General features: G+C 38.7%; 1 protein-coding gene across 3 annotated transcripts in view; it reads left to right on the forward strand.

The window, feature by feature from the left end:
• The window catches only part of LOC137653700 (endoplasmic reticulum aminopeptidase 1-like), a 512,338-nt gene that overhangs the window by 214,136 nt on the left and 280,296 nt on the right, over window positions 1–17,906 (forward strand). For all 3 annotated transcript variants that reach the window (XM_068387282.1, XM_068387289.1, XM_068387299.1), the window contains one exon: window positions 10,859–10,992. In XM_068387282.1, the coding sequence (XP_068243383.1) occupies window positions 10,859–10,992 (134 nt within the window). The remainder of the gene's footprint in view (window positions 1–10,858; window positions 10,993–17,906) is intronic.

Here is a 17,906-nt window from a genome sequence, read left to right on the forward strand (position 1 = left end):
GAAGCAAAAACTATTCCTGATATCTTCAATTCCGATGTCATGACATCAAAATTCAGTGGAATGCTATCATTCCTGCTTGATGCACTCCATGACCGTAAACAGATGAAATACACATTGGCAATATATCTGCAAGAAGAGAATGTGTGCTAAAAGTCATTAAAGTGAAACAGTTTAAGAATTTAATGTGAAATCATTAGGACGGTTATTTGTCTTAATTTGACAGTGTATCAGTTTTAGCTGAAAATTTGACTATAACTTTTAAAAAGAGCTTATGATTTTCTATCTCAATCACAGGAAAATTTAAGTTTTTATAAAGAGTTGATTGAGCAGAAATTACACGAGACTTAAGTAATTTAGCTTGATAAAATATAGGTATTACTCATTGGCATCTCACCGGCCAATTCTTAAAAAGAAAAACAAATGGAGAACGAGGTGATCTTCATGGAATTTCTTCACTTGATGTATTATGAAAAAATATACTTGAGAATTATGTACAGTACTCCAAGACAAGAGATATAAAGTATAAATTTGTATTGAGATCTGTCCAGACCCTTTGTTCCCTTTACGATGCAGTAGAGAAATACAGGTTAGTAAACAAACTGTCGCCATCTTGATTTCTCATTCTTTCAAACAAAGCCAGTAGAAATGGTAGAGATATCATATCTGCTCATAATATATTGAGTAGTTTTTCAGTTCACTCCTTCTCCTGGAATATAATACAGTCTTTATTTCGATAACTAATATAGGTTTTGAAGTGTATAAGTTCTATCTAAATGTCTACCATGGCACTTCCCCCAACTTTGGGGGGTAGCGTACATCAAAAAGAACAAAAGGGGGAATTTTCCCCTGTTCCTCCTTGCCTGACAACGGACTCAGCTGAGTTTGATTGGTACTGCTAGTGTGCACACAATTGAAGCTTCATATGCTACCTCCTCTATTGCCACTACCTAAAAGCAGTTGCCATAAGGTAATCAGAGGTAGCAGCAGGCTACATCAGAACCGCATCACAATCGCTTACCATTCTCCACCCAAACCGTAGCATTCCTATTGCACGTCTTCCATCAACTCTTGCAGGCATCACCTTTTTCAGCAAAGGACCATTTTCCATCCTCCCTACATGGCCAAGCCACCTCAACACATTCATATCTACTGTAGCTGCTAATTCATTGCTCACACCTCACTTTTATTACTGCAATTTTTTCTTAAACCTATCCAACTGAGATACACCAACCGTACTCCTTAGACACCATCTTGAACACATTCAATTTCTGTTTCTCTATCATTTTCATTCTCCACAACTCCGATCCATGCATCCCAGTTGGTACAATCACTTTCTCACACAGAATGCTTTACACTCAATCCTAACTCTATATTCTTTACCATTCCCTTCACCATCCCCAACACTTTACATCCTACATTCACTCTCTGACGTGCATCTACTTCCACTCTACCATTTGCAGCAACAATAGAGCTCAAGTAATTAAATTGATCTATTTCTTCAAGTAACTCTCCGTTCAATATGACATTCAATCTAGCACCACTCATTAAGCAATCACACCAACTATTTCAGCCCTCACACTATACATTATCAGGTGCTTTTCCTGTTCTTGTTTCATCTAGTGCTCTCTCCACTTCCTCTCTTGTAATCTCTCTCATTCTCATCTCCCATCACTGGCACCTCGACACCTGCAACAGCAATTAAATCTGTTTCCCTGTTATCTTTACCATACGGCAACCTTTCAGAATATTCAGCCCACCTTTTTCTCACCTCATTTCTCTCAATAACTTTCCCTTTTCATCATTCACAGTCTCTTCACTCCTCACTTCACCTTTCCTTACTCTCTTCACTTCTTTTCAAAACTTCTCATTCTCTTAAATACAAACTACCCAAACCTGACCACACCTCCAGTCAGCCGCCCTCTTTGCCTCAGCCACCTTCTGTTTTGCTACAACATTTTTTCTCTCTGTATCTTTCATATTTCTCTATTTTTAAATATCTAACTTCCCTGGTAGTTACATATATATAGCTTTATCCCGCCGATTCGTCGCGCGCACGGCAGAAATTCAAAATTCACGGCAATCGCCGATAGATGGTCAGGTGATTATACATGCGCTTCATCTACCCAGGTACTTGGAACCATTCCCATTTGTCCTCAGAAATTCCCTGCCGTCATTCTAGCAACACGTTGGAAATTCCCTCTACTTTGTTTGGGGTTGCTTTAACTACATATTGGTGAAGTACCCATTACTTGGTTTTTTTTTTTTTTTTGGTTGATGGCTTTCGCTGATATTGGATTTTCCTTGATTTCTTTTTCACACGGATAAGATAGATTTTGTTGGTCCGACTTGGACAGTTTATTTTAACTTGTTTTCTGGATTTTCAAGATGGATGGCTGACTCTGTTGTTAGAATGTGTGTGAAGGGGTGCAAGACCTGGCTTCCAAAAGCTGCTCTTGATCCCCACACAGTATGTAAGAAATGCAGAGGGCATGTGTGTACATTTCTTTTTCTTGCAAGGAATGAAAAGAAAATACTAACTTACAAATCAAAAGTATTTAATTTTTATAATGTAAAAGGAAATATATTTTTTTTAAGAAAATATTTGTCCTATTAGTATACTTTCTTTAGATAATCATCGATCGTTTATCAGAGATTAAAACTAGCGTACAGTCAAATTTACGCTACGTAGTACTCATGACTATCGATACAGTCCCACAAAATACTTTGTATCGTTATTCAATATTTCGATATTGGGAATACTAAGATTAATCATATAACCTATTGGATTTTCATTCAATCCCTGGGCGAAAGAGTAGAATCTCTCGCAGCGGGTAGGTCTAAATTATGGTCTGATGTGAGAGAGTTAAAAAGTGCAAGTTTCAGTGCTTAAATCTGTGCAGTGAAGGGTGCGGGTGCTCGGACCTATCGTTCTCCTAGCCCTGGACCACTTCCAAGCTCTTCAACCCCTGGGAGAAGGAATGTCGACAGGCGAAGCGAGACGAGAGGCGTCAGCCCCCGAGGAGTTGTCCCCTCGAGAGTACCTGTTGATGCTTCCCAGGACGCTCGCCCTTGCCATAGGAAAGGCGAGGTAAAAGTGTTATCTTCTCCGTCGGATGACACAGCTCACAGACGGGGCTGGCGTCTTACGTATTTCCCTTCATGTTAGACAAGAAGAGAGTTACTCGTCATGACGTGAGCGTCAAGATTCTAAACACCATGACGCCAAGCGTCAGGAAGCCAAGCATCAAGGGGTCATGACGCCGAGCGTCAGAACCTCGAAGGGCATGACACCGAGCGTCGAGAAGTTGGACGTCATGACGCCAAGCGTCAGAACCTTGGAAGTCATGACGCCGAGCGTCTAGAATTGGACATTGTTACGCCGAGCGTCAGAGCCTTGGACGTCAAGCTACTAACGCTGCTGTAAGAGTTAGACATGATGTTTTACGCCGAGCGTCGATAGAGGAACAGCTTACCAAGCGTCGGGAACTTGGTAGCCATGATGCCGAGCGTCGTAAGGAGGAACATCAGGCTAAGCGTCGAGAGACTGGTACGCATGACGCCGAGCGTCAAGGAGACGTCGGGACGCCGAGCGTAAGACCCTCGAACGTCATGAAACCGAGAGTCGAGATCGCGAACGTCATAGTTCTGAGCGTCAAGATCGCGAATGTCATCGATCTGAGCGTCTAGCGTTGGAACAACGTGACGCCAGGCGTCATGATATTGGACTCCTTGACCCCAGAAGTCAGGATATTAGGGAGTTGACTCCTAGGAAACAGGACGTCTCTACCTCGATTAAAGACCTGTCGGAAGAAGGGATCGACGGTCACCTTTCCCCTAGTGATCATTTAGAGGAAATCTCGGAAGGAGAAGATCCTAAGACCCTTCATCCTTCGGTGGATTTAAAGAGACTTATGAGAGTTTTTTCCAAGAGTTTCCTAATTATTTTGTTCCTGCTGCTCCGCATTCCCCGCCTTCAAAGTTTCTTGCAGTAAGCTGGACGCGTGACGGGAGGTGACAAGGATCGTGACGCTCCCTCGCAGTATGCTGGACGCCTGCATGACGCACGCAAGCAGGACGATGCGCATGATTCCCCCACTCGTTCGACATCGGAAATCGCCAATCCTTTGGAAGAGATCTCAGAGGAGGAGATGCAAGAAACTCTTCATGAGTATTGGCGGACTTATATCCGAATGATTTTCAGCAGGAGACCACTTGCTGAAAGGCATCTTCAGGACAATTGAAGTCTTCAGCTTGATGGACTGGACTCTCGGAGCCCTGGCAGATGTTACAGACGAGAAGAACGAGACGCAAATGCACCTTATTGCCTGTCTCGATAAAGCTGTGAGGGACGGGACGGTCTAACTCACAACCTTTTTCACAGCGGGTATTATTAAGAAAAGAGCTATGCTGTGTTCTTTCCTGTCGTCAGGAGTGACTCTCGCTCAGAGAGCAGAGCTCTTGTATGCTCCCTTGACCAAACAGGTCTTCCCTTCAGAGCTAATGAAGGACTTATCGGCAGCTCTTGCGCAACAAGCAATGCAAGATTTGATTACAAGGACTGCGAGGAAAATTCTTCCGGCAAACTTTTTAGCCAGGAAGGAGAAGGAAGCTCCTCCCACACGTCAGCCCTTTCGTGAGAGAGCCCTTTAGAGAGGAAGCCAGAGAATGGCTGCTGTAGGACAACCTCGTAAAAACCCCAAATAGCAACCGAAACCCAAAAAGTGAACTCAACAACCTCCAGACACAAGTGGGAGCCAGATTATCCCACTACTGGCAAGAGTGGAGCCATAGGGGAGCGGACGATTGGACAGTCGAAGTACTGAAGGAAGGATACAAAATCCCCTGCCTAAAGAAGCCTCCTCTTTCGCCAGAGCCATTAGAGTTGACAGCTACATACTCAGGGAGCAAAGCAGCAGCTCTTCAAGAGCAGGTAAACCAGATGCTGTCAACAGCAGCAGTAGAAGTGGTAGAGGACCCCTCATCAGAGGGATTTTACAACAGACTATTTCTGGTACCCAAGAACTCAGGGGGTTGGAGACCCGTTCTGGACGTAAGTCCACTGAACAAGTACGTGACCAAAGTCAAGTTTGCTATGGAGAATCTGCATCAGTCCTAACAGGCACCAGACAAGGAGACTGGATGGTGTCGATAGACCTGCGGGACGCGTATTTTCACGTCCCAATTCACCCGAACTACAAGAAATATCTGAGGTTTGTACATCACACAACAACTTATCAGTTCAGAGCACTTCGTTTTGGACTAAGCAAGGCTCCTTACGTTTTCACATGAGGGGTATCGAACATGGCTCTCTGGTTACATCTGGAAGGGGGTACGAATATTGATGTATCTGGACGACTGGCTAATCAGAGCCCGGTTGCAAGAAAGGTGTCTGGAGCATCTACAAGTGACAATGACTATGATGCAACAGCTGGGACTGGAAGTAAATCTTGCCAAGTCACAGCTGACGCCTTCAAAAGACATCATCTACCTGGGGATGAGGATTCAGTCAGTGGTTTTTCGGGCTTTTCCAGCCCCGAAACGCATCCTAGAATGCTTAAAAAAGGTGAAGCTCTTCCTAGGGAGATGGACCTGCTCGGCGAGGGAATGGATGAGTCTGCTGGGGACCCTCTCCTCGATCGAGAAATTCATTTCCCTGGGAAGACTACATCTACGTCCACTTCAGTTCCGTCTGTCAAGATATTGTACAAAAGACCAAGACCTAGAGACGTGGATTCCGATCCCTCTGGGAATCAGGAATCAGTTGAGTTGGTGGGACGACCCTAACAAGCTACAAGAAGGCTTCGAACTTCAACAGAAGAACCATGACCTAGTGTTGTATTCAGACGCATCAGACGTGGGGTGGGGTGTAACACTGGGGAAGGGTGAGATCTCGGGTCTACGGGAAGACCATCATAGGAAATGCCATATAAACGTGAAGGAACTAGTGGCCATTCATCTAACGCTAATACACTTCCAGGAGGAGGTCCAAAGCAAGTTAGTACAGGTCAACGCAGACAACACCACACCGTTGGCCTACATCAGGAAACAGGGAGGCATTCGTTCGAATTCCCTTACGAGTCAGCAAAAGATCTCCTGCTGTGGGTAGAAGCGAACAATATAACTCTGATAACCTGCTTCATAGAGGGAGAGAAGAAAGTCAGAGCGGATCTTCTCAGCAGAGGAAGACAGGTTCTCACGACAGAATGTACCCTACATCACGAGGTGTGCAGCAGGCTTTGGAATCTGTGGGGAGAACTGTCAATAGATCTCTTTGCGATGCAGAAAACAAATAGGTTACCTGTTTACTGCTCTCCAGTCCCAGACCAGGAAGCAGTGGTAGTGGACGCCTTCCTCATGGAGTAGGAAGGACTAGACACATACGCCTTCCCCCCATTCAAGATCCTAGACAGAGTCATGAAGAAGTTCAGGGAGTCGAACAACGCCCGCATGACCCTGATAGCTCCGTTTTGGCCCATGAGACCCTGGATCACAGAAGTGATGAAGTGGCTAGTAGACACCCCCAGATCGTTACCTTGTCGGAACGATCTACTCAGACAGCCACATATAGAGAGATACCATCAAAATCTCCTCGCTCTCAATCTAACTGCCTTTTGACTATTGAAAAACTGGCAAGAGCGAAGGGCTTTTCGTGGGAAGCTGCAAGAGCAATCGCGAGAGCGAGGAGGACGTCCACAATCAAGGTGTACCAGTCAAAGTGGGACGTGTTCAGGGAATGGTGCAGAGTTAACATTTCCTCGTCCGGTACCTCTCTAACTCAACTGGCAGATCTTCTGTTACACTTAAGAACCCAAGAGAAACTAGCAGTATCAACCATCAAGGGATACCGCAGCATGCTAGCTTCCGTCTTCCGTCTTAGAGATATTGATGTGTTGGGAGACAAGGATCTCTCGGACCCCTTAAAGTCCTCTGAGACAGTTAAGAGGAAGGACAACCCAACCCCCTCTTGGAATTTGGATGTAGTCCTGATGTTTTTAACCTCGAGAAGGTTTGAACCTCTCGACAAGGCTTCGTGGAAGGATCTCACTAAGAAGACCCTATTCCTGGTTGCGTTGGCAACAGCCAAGATGATAGGAGAATTGCAAGCCTTTAGCAAAAATGTAGACTTCAATGTAGAGAATACAGTCTGCTCGCTGCAACTAGGTTTTCTTGCCAAGAACGAGAATCCTTCTCAGCCATGGCCCAGATCCTTTACCATACCAGGGTTAACTCATTTAGTAGGACAGGGAAAGGAGAGAGGCCTTTATCCAGTGAGGGCCCTAAAATTTATCTGCAGAGCACCAAAAACATGAGAGGACAAGCAGACAACCTCTGGTGCTCGGTGAAGAAACCTTTGTTACCCTTGTCAAAGAATGCACTGGCGTTCTTTATCAAGGATTTAATAAAGGAAGTTCACCAGAACTGTGACGAGAAAAGCTTCCCAATCCTCAAAGTCAAAGCACACGAAGTAAGAGGTGTGGCAACTTTGATGGCTTATAGACACAACAAGTCTATGAAATCGATTTTGGAAGCAACATTCCTGCGAAGCAAGTCAATTTTCGCAGATTGTTACCTAAAAGAGGTACAGACCCAATATGAGGATTGTTGTTCCCTGGGTCTGTACGTTGCCTCCGGCGCCGTAGTTGGAGAAGGTACTACTGCCTCTTACCTATAACCTTGTTTATACCCTTGCTTTTTCTTGAACTTGATCTCACAGGTTGTCTGTGAAGGTTGATGCAACCTTCCACGGTCTGGGATGCAAGTGTAAGTTAGGTTTTATGGAGTGTGTTTTTAGTGTGTTAGTGGGTCAGGTGGTTAGCTCATTGTCCATAGCTATGCCAGGATAGCAAGGGTGGTGGTCTAGTCATGTTAAGGTCGAGGACCGTGTGACAGCCCCACAGAGACCTTCTACAGCCCCCTGGGTGGATCGTTGGGTCTCTCAAGGAATGCAGGCGAATGAGGCAGGAAAACTGTGAAGTCAGCTTCCTTATCAGGTAGGAACCAGATTATTGGTACAGCTAATTTGTAGTGATTAATAATTATACGAATTCCCAACGGTATTGCGGTTCTCCAACCCACCACCAATGGTGTCAATCAGCTATATATATGTAACTACCAGAGAAGTTAGATATTTAAAAATGGTATTTTCATTTTAAAATAAGTTTTTGAATATACTTACCTGGTAGTTACATATGTAAAAGGTCCCTCCCTCCTCCCCTCTGAGAATAGGGGCATGGAATTTCTGAGGACAAAGGGAATGTTTCCGAGTACCTGGGTAGAGGGAGCGCAGGTATGATCACCTGACCATCTATCGGTGATTGCCGCAAATTTTGAATTAATGCCGTGCGCGCGACGAATCGGCGGGTTAAAGCTATATATATGTAACTACCAGGTAAGTATATTTAAAAACTTACTTTAAAATGAAAATACCATATTGTTAGTCTGTAGCCATTCTTCAAATACTCTTTCTCTTCCACCTTCATCTTTACTCCTCCATTCCACAACTCGCTACCCTTCCTCATACTATCTCCAACAATTTTCTTATTACACTCATCACTTGCATACCCAACAACATTTTCTTTTACTAACTTCCACTTTTCCTCTAGATCAGCAGTTTCTCCGACTTTCACCCTGTCATATGCCACTTCCATCCTATCTTGATATTCACTTTTTCCTCAGTTTTTTTTTAACTCTTCTATCTTCATTACATCCCTTTTACATCCTCCCATTCTATTTCCCCATTTATTTTCTTCAACTACCGGTAATTTTGCTTCAACCATAATATGATCAGACACACCTACAGCTATTTCCATAAACACATGCACATCTTGAAAATAAATCTTCCCAGCATACCTCTTGTTATCAACATATGATCCATCAATGCTTTTTCTACCACTCTTCCAAAATTTGCCACTCTTATCCATGTGTACTATATATATATATATATATATATATATATATATATATATATATATATATATATATATATATATATATATATATATATATATATATATATATATATATATATATATATATATATATATATATTTATATATATATATCTTTTTGAAAAACTATTATTTACCACCAGCTCTTATTTAACACACATATCAAGCAGCCTCTCACCACTCACATATCTACCTGAAATACCATACTTCTCAATGACACCTTCTACCTCTCTAGCACCCACTTGGGTATTTAAGTCACTCAACACACTGCATCATTTTTTTCTACTCAGTCCTTCTACATCCCTAGTTAACTAATTCCAGAAACCATTCCACTCTTCTTTACTCTTCTCTCAACCCATCCCATACGCATTAACAAAACCCCAACATTCCTTACCTAACCCTTACCCTTACCCTCATTAACCTAGATGACACTTCCTTCTATTCCACTACCACTATCATCCAATCACTCAAAAAAAAAAAAAGCCACACCCTCTCTTGCTCTTCTCCTTTCAATCCCAGACACTCTAACAGTCACTTCACCATACATCATTTCACCCTTCCCTTTTTCCTTTGTCTCACACATGGCCGATACATCCACCTTCCTATTCCAGAACATATTACCAATCTCACATCTTATACTCTCCATCGTACTACATCCATGCACATCCATACCCCCCAAAACTAAAGTGCAGCAAGCAGTCAATCTCCAACACAACTCCTACAGTAATTTTCTGAGAGTTGGTTCCTTTGGTTACTCATTTGATTTAGTGAGTGTAATGGTAGATATTTCTCATTAAAATTACAGTTTATCTTCTTATTTTGTATAGAGAATCTCTCGTGCTACAAATGTAGAAGAAAATATAGATTGGGGGAAACTATTACTTTGGACTGCTGGAAACTTCCTCTTTCCTTGCATTGGAACCTATCATCATCATCATCATTATTATTATTTATTATTTATTATTATTATTGCTAGACTAGATAAACCACATCCCTAGTTGGAAAAGCATGATGCTAGAAGCCCAAGGGCTCCAACAGGGAAAAATAGCCTACTGAGGAAAGGAAACAAGGAAATAAATAAACTACAGGAGAAGTAATAAACAAACAAAAGGAAATATTTTAAGAACAGCAACAACATTAAATTGAGTCTTTAATTTATTTACTATAAAACTTTTAAAAAGCAAGAGGAAAAGAAACAAGATAGAATAGCATGCTCAAATGTGCCCTCAAGCAAGAGAACTTTAACCCTAGACAGTGGAAGACCATGGTACAGAGGCTATGGCACTACCAAGACTAGAGAACAATGGTTTGATTATAGTGTCGTTCTCCTAGAAGGGCTGCTTACCATATGTAAAGAATCTTTTCTAGGGTAGTTAACCCCCTGAGTGAAGAAGAATTATTCAGTAATCTCAGTGTTGTCAGGTATATGAGAACAGAGGAGAAGTGTAAATAATAGGCCAGACTATTCATTGTATGTTTAGACAAAGAAAAATGAGCCTAAAAAGAGAGAGGGATTAAATGTAGTACAGCACTGTCTGGCCAGTCAAAGGATCCAATAACATTCTAGCAGTAATATATCAACCTAGGTTAAGTCTTTTTAACATAGTCGAGCAAGTCGTAAAATCATTGAAAATGTGCAAGAGTAGATTAGATATTGAAACTAGTGGCCCAAAAGGTATTTTATTGAAATATTGACAGTTTTGTTTTTAATTTTGTAAAGAAAATTAAAATTATACTGTACTACCCTTTTCACTGACCCAGAGGTTGATGATAGAATTCCAGGTGTGGTTTTGGCTGTAGAAACTTTTTTATGTATTGTGTATCAAATAAACACTATAATTGAAATCAGACCTTGTTATTTATCCAAGTAACTTTGATTAGTTGTAGTAATTTCCATATTTCTATTTCAGCTTTATTTGGGTTTGTCAGAAATACTTCGGCGAGGTAGTAATTATACACTCAGGGTAGGCTTTGAAGGCAAGTTGAAAGAAGGCCTTGAAGGATTCTACTTATCTTCTTACATAACAGCTGAAGGTGAAAAGAGGTAAATCTTTTTATATTTTAGTACCATATGAGCAAAATAGTTTTTCCACAGCTCAACTTAATTTAATTTTCAATGTCATGGTGCATGCGCAATGTTGCCTTGTTCTTTTGGTATTATTGTTACTGATATAGTACTTCAAAAGATACTTAAATATTTCTTTTAAGTGAGGATGACAGTTAGAGATATGCATTTTTCAGTTTAGATTCGTATTGTGTACATCTTTTTTAATAAAAAATTATGCTTCAAAGTGTGCAACCTTATACATAACATGACAAATCATCATGGTAATTGCTATTCACTATGAATCCCCATTCATGAATGGATTGATATGGGCCAATTTTTTACTCTGTATTAAAGTCATGTATTTTGATAACCAAAGATCTACTTTGGTAGGAATGCTATTTAAGTACTGTAGGGAATGCTATTTAAGTACTGTAAATAGCATCTTCCTCATATGGGTGACATCATCAAGGATGAACTTACCTTAGATCAGTTACAACTCAATCATGGATAAAGGATTACCAAGAGTTCCAGCAATGTGGTGGACTGTCCTAACATTAGGTCTCATATGTAGATTGATAATGAATAAAAGGGAGTTTTTTTATTATCTTTTTAAAGCAAAAGCAGAATTTCAGATACTAATACCCACATCAAAGAGTAGCTGTCTATAATAGAGAAAAATAATGATTGAAAATAGTAGAGAACTAGATAAGGCGTAAGAAAATAGCACTTGGCTAAGAGGAAACATGTCAAGGTGTTTGATGGAAAACATTTCAGAATTAGGAGGGAGAAAATGGAGTGACATTAACTCACCAAATTGTTACATAGTCTATAACTAAAACAGTTAAAGAATCATGAAATGATTCTATTTTTCGCGTCCTTTACTTTTGATAATGTAATGGAAATCCTTTTCTGGGGATGGAAATCTTTTATTAGCTTTTGTATGCCAGAAAGGTAATGTTCTTGGTTAATGACATGAATCACCAAGTTTATGGAGGGTAGTTTATGATATTTTCTTTTCAGTTTTTTATTGAAAATAATGGATATTACAATTTGTTTTCAATACATGAACAATACTCAGATGGGGGAAAGAAACATAAATCCCTCAAACATTTTATAAAAAAATATTACTTTTTGATTTGGTTATATTCACAGAATCTCCTTGATTATAAGTGAACATTGCAAAGTTAATACAGTGGGTACGTACCTTGGTTTACGAGTTTAATTCATTCTGGGAGCTTGCTCGCAAATTAAAATTGACTCTCTTTCACACTTGGAAAATTATATATGTAGAGGTTTTGAACAAAGCAAATGACAATAGCCATAACTTTTTACATTCTGAAGGCATACTATACAACGTTTAGGCATTCAATACTAAAATTATTTCATCATATTGGTTTTTGAGGGCACCTTCCTATTTTTATTAGAATTTTTATTGATGGAAGAACATTGCAAACTCGTAAAGAGAATACTTGTTCAAAATCTTACAACCTTAATTGTTGTGTTCCCAGGATAATGTTTTAAGAGGGACTCTCTTTGCACTGGTAATTAATGACTTAGTTTTTCTAATGCCACAGGGAATGGAAAGTAACCTTCATGTCACATGGACGACTTTGCAATATACTACTCGTCAGACAATCTCCATCACCTACAAGGAATTCTAAATAACTCCATCAATATAAGAGAATTTTAGAATATGTCTGTTAGCTTTAAACTTTACGCAGATAAAAACTAAGCAATTGTGTTTTATAAGAATAGTAGGTGGGAGGAAAACCAGAAATAAATGTCACGATGGGTGACAGTCAAATCCAATGCCAAGAAGAAGTTAAGAATTTTGGGACTAATATTTGATACTCACCTCAATTGGGAAGCACATACTGTATATCTTACATCAAATAAAAATGTAATAGTGCTCTTATTGTTATGATGAAGTTGTCTCAAACAGTAGTAGGTGAAAAGAGATCAACTTTACTGCTGATCTATAAAGCATTACTTATATTGAGAATAGATTATTGTGAGACCAGGATCTGAAGGCACTTTGAAATCTTTAGACCTAATATACACTCGAGGCCTAAGACTTTGTAGTGGAGCCTTTAGATCTTCCCCAAATATCTCGGCATTATATGAAAGTGGGGAACAATATTGTCCTTACATTGAGATTTTGTAACATTGCAAAGTGAATTAAAGATCCTATTCACCATTTCTTCTTCAAAGAAGCTCTTCAACCACAGCAATATATTTATAAACAACAATTAACTACAATTCCCAAAAAGAGCATATAGGCTATTACAGTTAACAAACATCAGACTGAACATCGTTCAACCATCTTTCTTTCCTTCACCCTGTATCATAAAGAAAACTAGAATATGCTCTCATCTTTTTTATTTATCAAAAGATTATAGCTATACTCTGAGTCAAATAAACAACATACCTTTAAACATATTTAAAGAAAAGGACCTCATTATGCTATATGTCATTTAAACCAATATAAGAATTGCAATTGAAGTCCTAAAAGGTTACACACATAGAAAGCAACTGATATTACAAGTTAAAGGGGTCCTTAACAAATTGTTTTCCTTGGGTGTAAATATTGAAATATGTTGGATTCCTTCTCATGTTGGCAGATGCTGCTGGTAAATCAGCAATAGATTTACCACGAAAAGTCATTAAACTCCTTGCTAAGAATTATATAACTATCATAAAACATTTAATTGTAAGAAAATGCCAAGTGATGTGAAGTAATGAATTGGAAAATAGTAAATTTAAATAAAAGAAGCCAATTGTCTTCTAAGGAATCATTACTGAAATAATATTATTACTGGCTAAGCTACAACCATAGTTGGAAAGCATAATTCTATAAGCCCAAGGGCTCCAACAGGGAAAAATAGCCCAGTGAGGAAAGGAAATAACGAAATAGATAAACTACAAGAGAAGTAATGAACAATTAAAATAAAATATCTTAAGAACAGTAACAATATCAAAATAAATCATTCATATATAAACTATGAAACATCAAAAAAACAAGAGGAAGAGAAATAAGATAGAGTAGTGTGCCCGAGTGCCAGAAAGATAAAGAAGGACAAAAGTAATTTTAGCAAAATCGTGTATTGGTCATATAAGATTTGCCCATGCTTTTTAATGTGCACACTTTTGAAATATTACATTCCCCAAGTGCAGTTAGTATGATGCTGTTTTAACCTTCCAGCATAGATTTTGTGAATATCATGTTTTTAAAACACATAGAGATTTATATCTGATTAGAAAACTTTATCTGACATGTTTTTCTGATTCTGAGCATTTCTTTATTTTTAAGGTTTTGTTGTTTTTAACCCTCTGACACATAAATTAGTGGCCAGGAACAGCACTTGCTGAGGGACTAAAGTAACGCCTACGCAGAAAACTTTTTTTTTTTAAATCATTAAGTCCAAACTATAACGTATATGCATGTGGTTTGTTGCATTATATTGGCAAATGATTGAAATTTTTTTGCCAAAGCAATCAAATATCTTTGCGAGGTTTAGCAATGATAATAAACATGTAATGAATGTAAAACTTTTAAATAGAATCATAAATTATTTTTTTTTAGGTTTTTGAAAGATATTAATACAGTGTTTTGGGGAGTATGTTTTATATGTAAATTACGTAGAAATGGTTGATATTTTACACGAAAGCAATCATTTTCCAATAAATGTGTTTTCTAATGAGCTGCTACCGATTAGAAAATGCAAACTTTTTACCTAGTGCAATTTTCAGATTTTCCAACTTACTGTACTTATGTTGTACCATGCTAGTCGGTATATCTTAGCAGTCTATGTTTACCAACGGTTATATAAGCAGATGAGCAACTTGATGGAGTAACGAGAACTTTGGGTATGGAGGAAATGCTCCCCTAAATCTCGATGAAGTCACCGGCTGTAGGGTAACGGATTGGGTTTAAGGCGATAGACAAAACGTCTTTTCGGGTTTTACTCCTGATGCCTGGCGTATGATCTTACTGGAATTAATACGAACCGGCTAATGTCACTTGCCTTAGTTAGATAGGCACTACGTATCACAAGGAATTGATTATCCTCTCATGAATTTAGCCAATGAATCCTCTCTGGATTTAGTCAGTCTATGGAAGCAAAAATGATAGAATGGCCACCAATTCCAGACATAGCAGGGTGCTATGAAACTCCCGATTAAATAAATACTAAAGAAAAATTGAAAACTGGTAAATGAAATGAAAGAACCATGAATCAGATTGGGAAGTTACAGCAAGTGGAGAATAAATTTATGAAATTCAGTTTAGATATCTTGGCCCTAAGTGAGACACATTGTAAGGGGATTGGTAAAAAAATCTTAGACCAAGGCAAGATATATATCTACTCAGGAAGAACAGATGGAGTTGGAAAAAGAAGAGGTAAGAATGATGATGACACCAAGAGCAGAAAAGGCATTAATAGAATGGAAAGGTGTAAATAGTAGTGTTATATGCAAAGTTTAAATCAAAGCAGTGCAATACGAGTACTGTATTATAGTTTGCTATGCACCAACAAATGATTCCCCTGACGAAAGGAAAGATGAATACTATGAAGACCTGTAGAGTGTAATAGATGTGATCCTAGAGAGATATGAAAATTGTGATTGGCGACTTCAATGCTAAAGTTGGAAGGAATAATCAAGGTATAGAGTATGTGATGGGTGTTGAGGGTCTCAGCAAAGATGCAAATGAAAATGGAGCATATTTTATAAGTTTCTGTTCAACAAACAATCTTGTTATGGAGGTATTCTCTTTCAGCACAAGGATATCCACAAATATACATGGAATTCACCATGTGTCAATTATAAAAATCAAATAGATCACATAACCATTATTAAAGAAAGAAGGAGAACTCTGAGAATTGTAATAAGTTATAGAGGTGCAGATATTGGTAGTGATCACCAGCTCCTCATTGCTACACAAATTAAAACTGAAAGCACCCATCTGAAATGTAGATAGAATACCTAGTTTTAATATAACAAAGCTTCTATAAGATGAGCACTGAGAAACCTTTGCAATTGAATGTAGGAATCAATTTGCAATCTTAGGGACTTTTAAGATATGAAGAGCAGACAACTAATGAAGAATGATGTGATATTAAGAACGTATATCAGTCAGTTGTAAGGAAAGTTTTGGGACATGCAGTTGCAAGGAGAAAACCATCGATATCAAATGATATTTGGGATACGATAAAAATGAGACAGACAGAAATGGTTTATTGAAAGTTTTCGAAGAAGTAATAAAAATTACAAGGTAGAGCATGCTAAGTATTCCAGTATTGATAGTGAAGTCGAAAGAAAAGCTAGGAATGATTGGAGTAAATGATTGGACTGGAAAGTAGATAATGCTGACAAAGCTATGAATTCAGGAAGTGGCTATGGTGTAAGAATCCCTTATAAAATTATTAATGAAATCTATACTGGGGCAAAGAAGAAGCATATACCAATTATAAAGAGAGATGGATCTGTTATAACAGCAGGAGATGAAGAAAGGCAATGTAGGATGGAGCACTTTAGAGAGGTCATGAATGAGAGATATCAAGGGAATAATTTAATTGATATACCTAAAGCTGAGGAAGACCTTGATGTGCCCATGAAGGAATTCAGTGTGTTTAATGTTGAAGCTATAATTAGAAAATTAAAGAGTTAGAAAGCCTCTGGATATGATGGAATAACTGCTGGGAGTGATAATATTGCCATGTTACCTCAGAGTTATCCATGATTATACAAAAATTAACGTTTTACTTGAACATGAAACTTGATAGAAATTCTTTACTGTATAAATATTCAGTCGATCACTCAAGAAACACTTGAGAACACTGTCAAGCAATAATATACTATCTCTCATTTTGTTGGGTACTGCATGTGCTTCTTTTTATTTGCCCTAGTCGAGATTTTATTAATAATTCTATGTGAGCAATTCTTACACCATAGCCACTTCCATAATTCATAGCTTTGTCAGCCTCCTCTGCTTTACTTTCTAAATATTCTTTCCAGTCATTCCTAGCTTCCTTTTGACCTCACTATTATACTGGAATACTTTGCATGCTCTACATTGGAATTTCATTATTACTTTAAAACCTTTCTACGTCCAATTTCTGTTTTTGTCTCATTTTTATAGTATCCCAAGTATCATTTGATATCCATGGCTTTCTCCTTGTAGCTGCGTGTCCCAAGACTTCACTACCATCTGACTGATATATGTTCTTAACATCACACCATTCCTCATTAATTGTCTGCTCTTCGTCTCTTAAGGTCTCTAAGACTGCAAATCGATTCCTACATTCAATTGCAAATGTTTCTCTGTGCTTGTCTTTTAAAAGTTTAGTTGTATCAAACTTTGATGTTCTATTTACCTTTCTGTTGGGCACTTTCAGTTTTAATTTCAATGTGGCAATGAGGAGCTAGTGATCACTACCAATATCCGCACCTCTATAGTTTCTTACATTTCTCAGAGTCCTCCTCTCTCTTAATTAATGGCAATGTGATCTATTTGATTTTTGTAATTGCCACACGGTGAACTCCATGTATACTAGTGGATGTTCTTGTGTTGAAAAAGATTACCTCCAATGACAAGATTGTTTGCTGAACAGATACTTATGAAATGTGCTCCTTTTTCATTTACAACTTCACTAAGACCCTCAACACCCATCACATCCTCCATCCCTTGATTATTCCTTTCAACTTTAGCATTGAAGTGGCCAATCTCAATTTTCATATCTTTCTCTGGGATCTCATCTATTACACTGCAGGTCTTCATAGTATTCATCTGACCTTTTAAAGGGGAATCATTTGTTGGGGCATAGCAAACTATAATACTCATGCTGTTCTGCTTTGATTTGAACTTTGCCAGCAACAATCTAGTATTTACAGCTCTCCACTCTGTTAATGCC

The sequence above is a fragment of the Palaemon carinicauda genome, chromosome 1 (genome assembly GCF_036898095.1).
Source record: "Palaemon carinicauda isolate YSFRI2023 chromosome 1, ASM3689809v2, whole genome shotgun sequence".
Taxonomy (NCBI): Eukaryota; Metazoa; Arthropoda; class Malacostraca; order Decapoda; family Palaemonidae; genus Palaemon; species Palaemon carinicauda.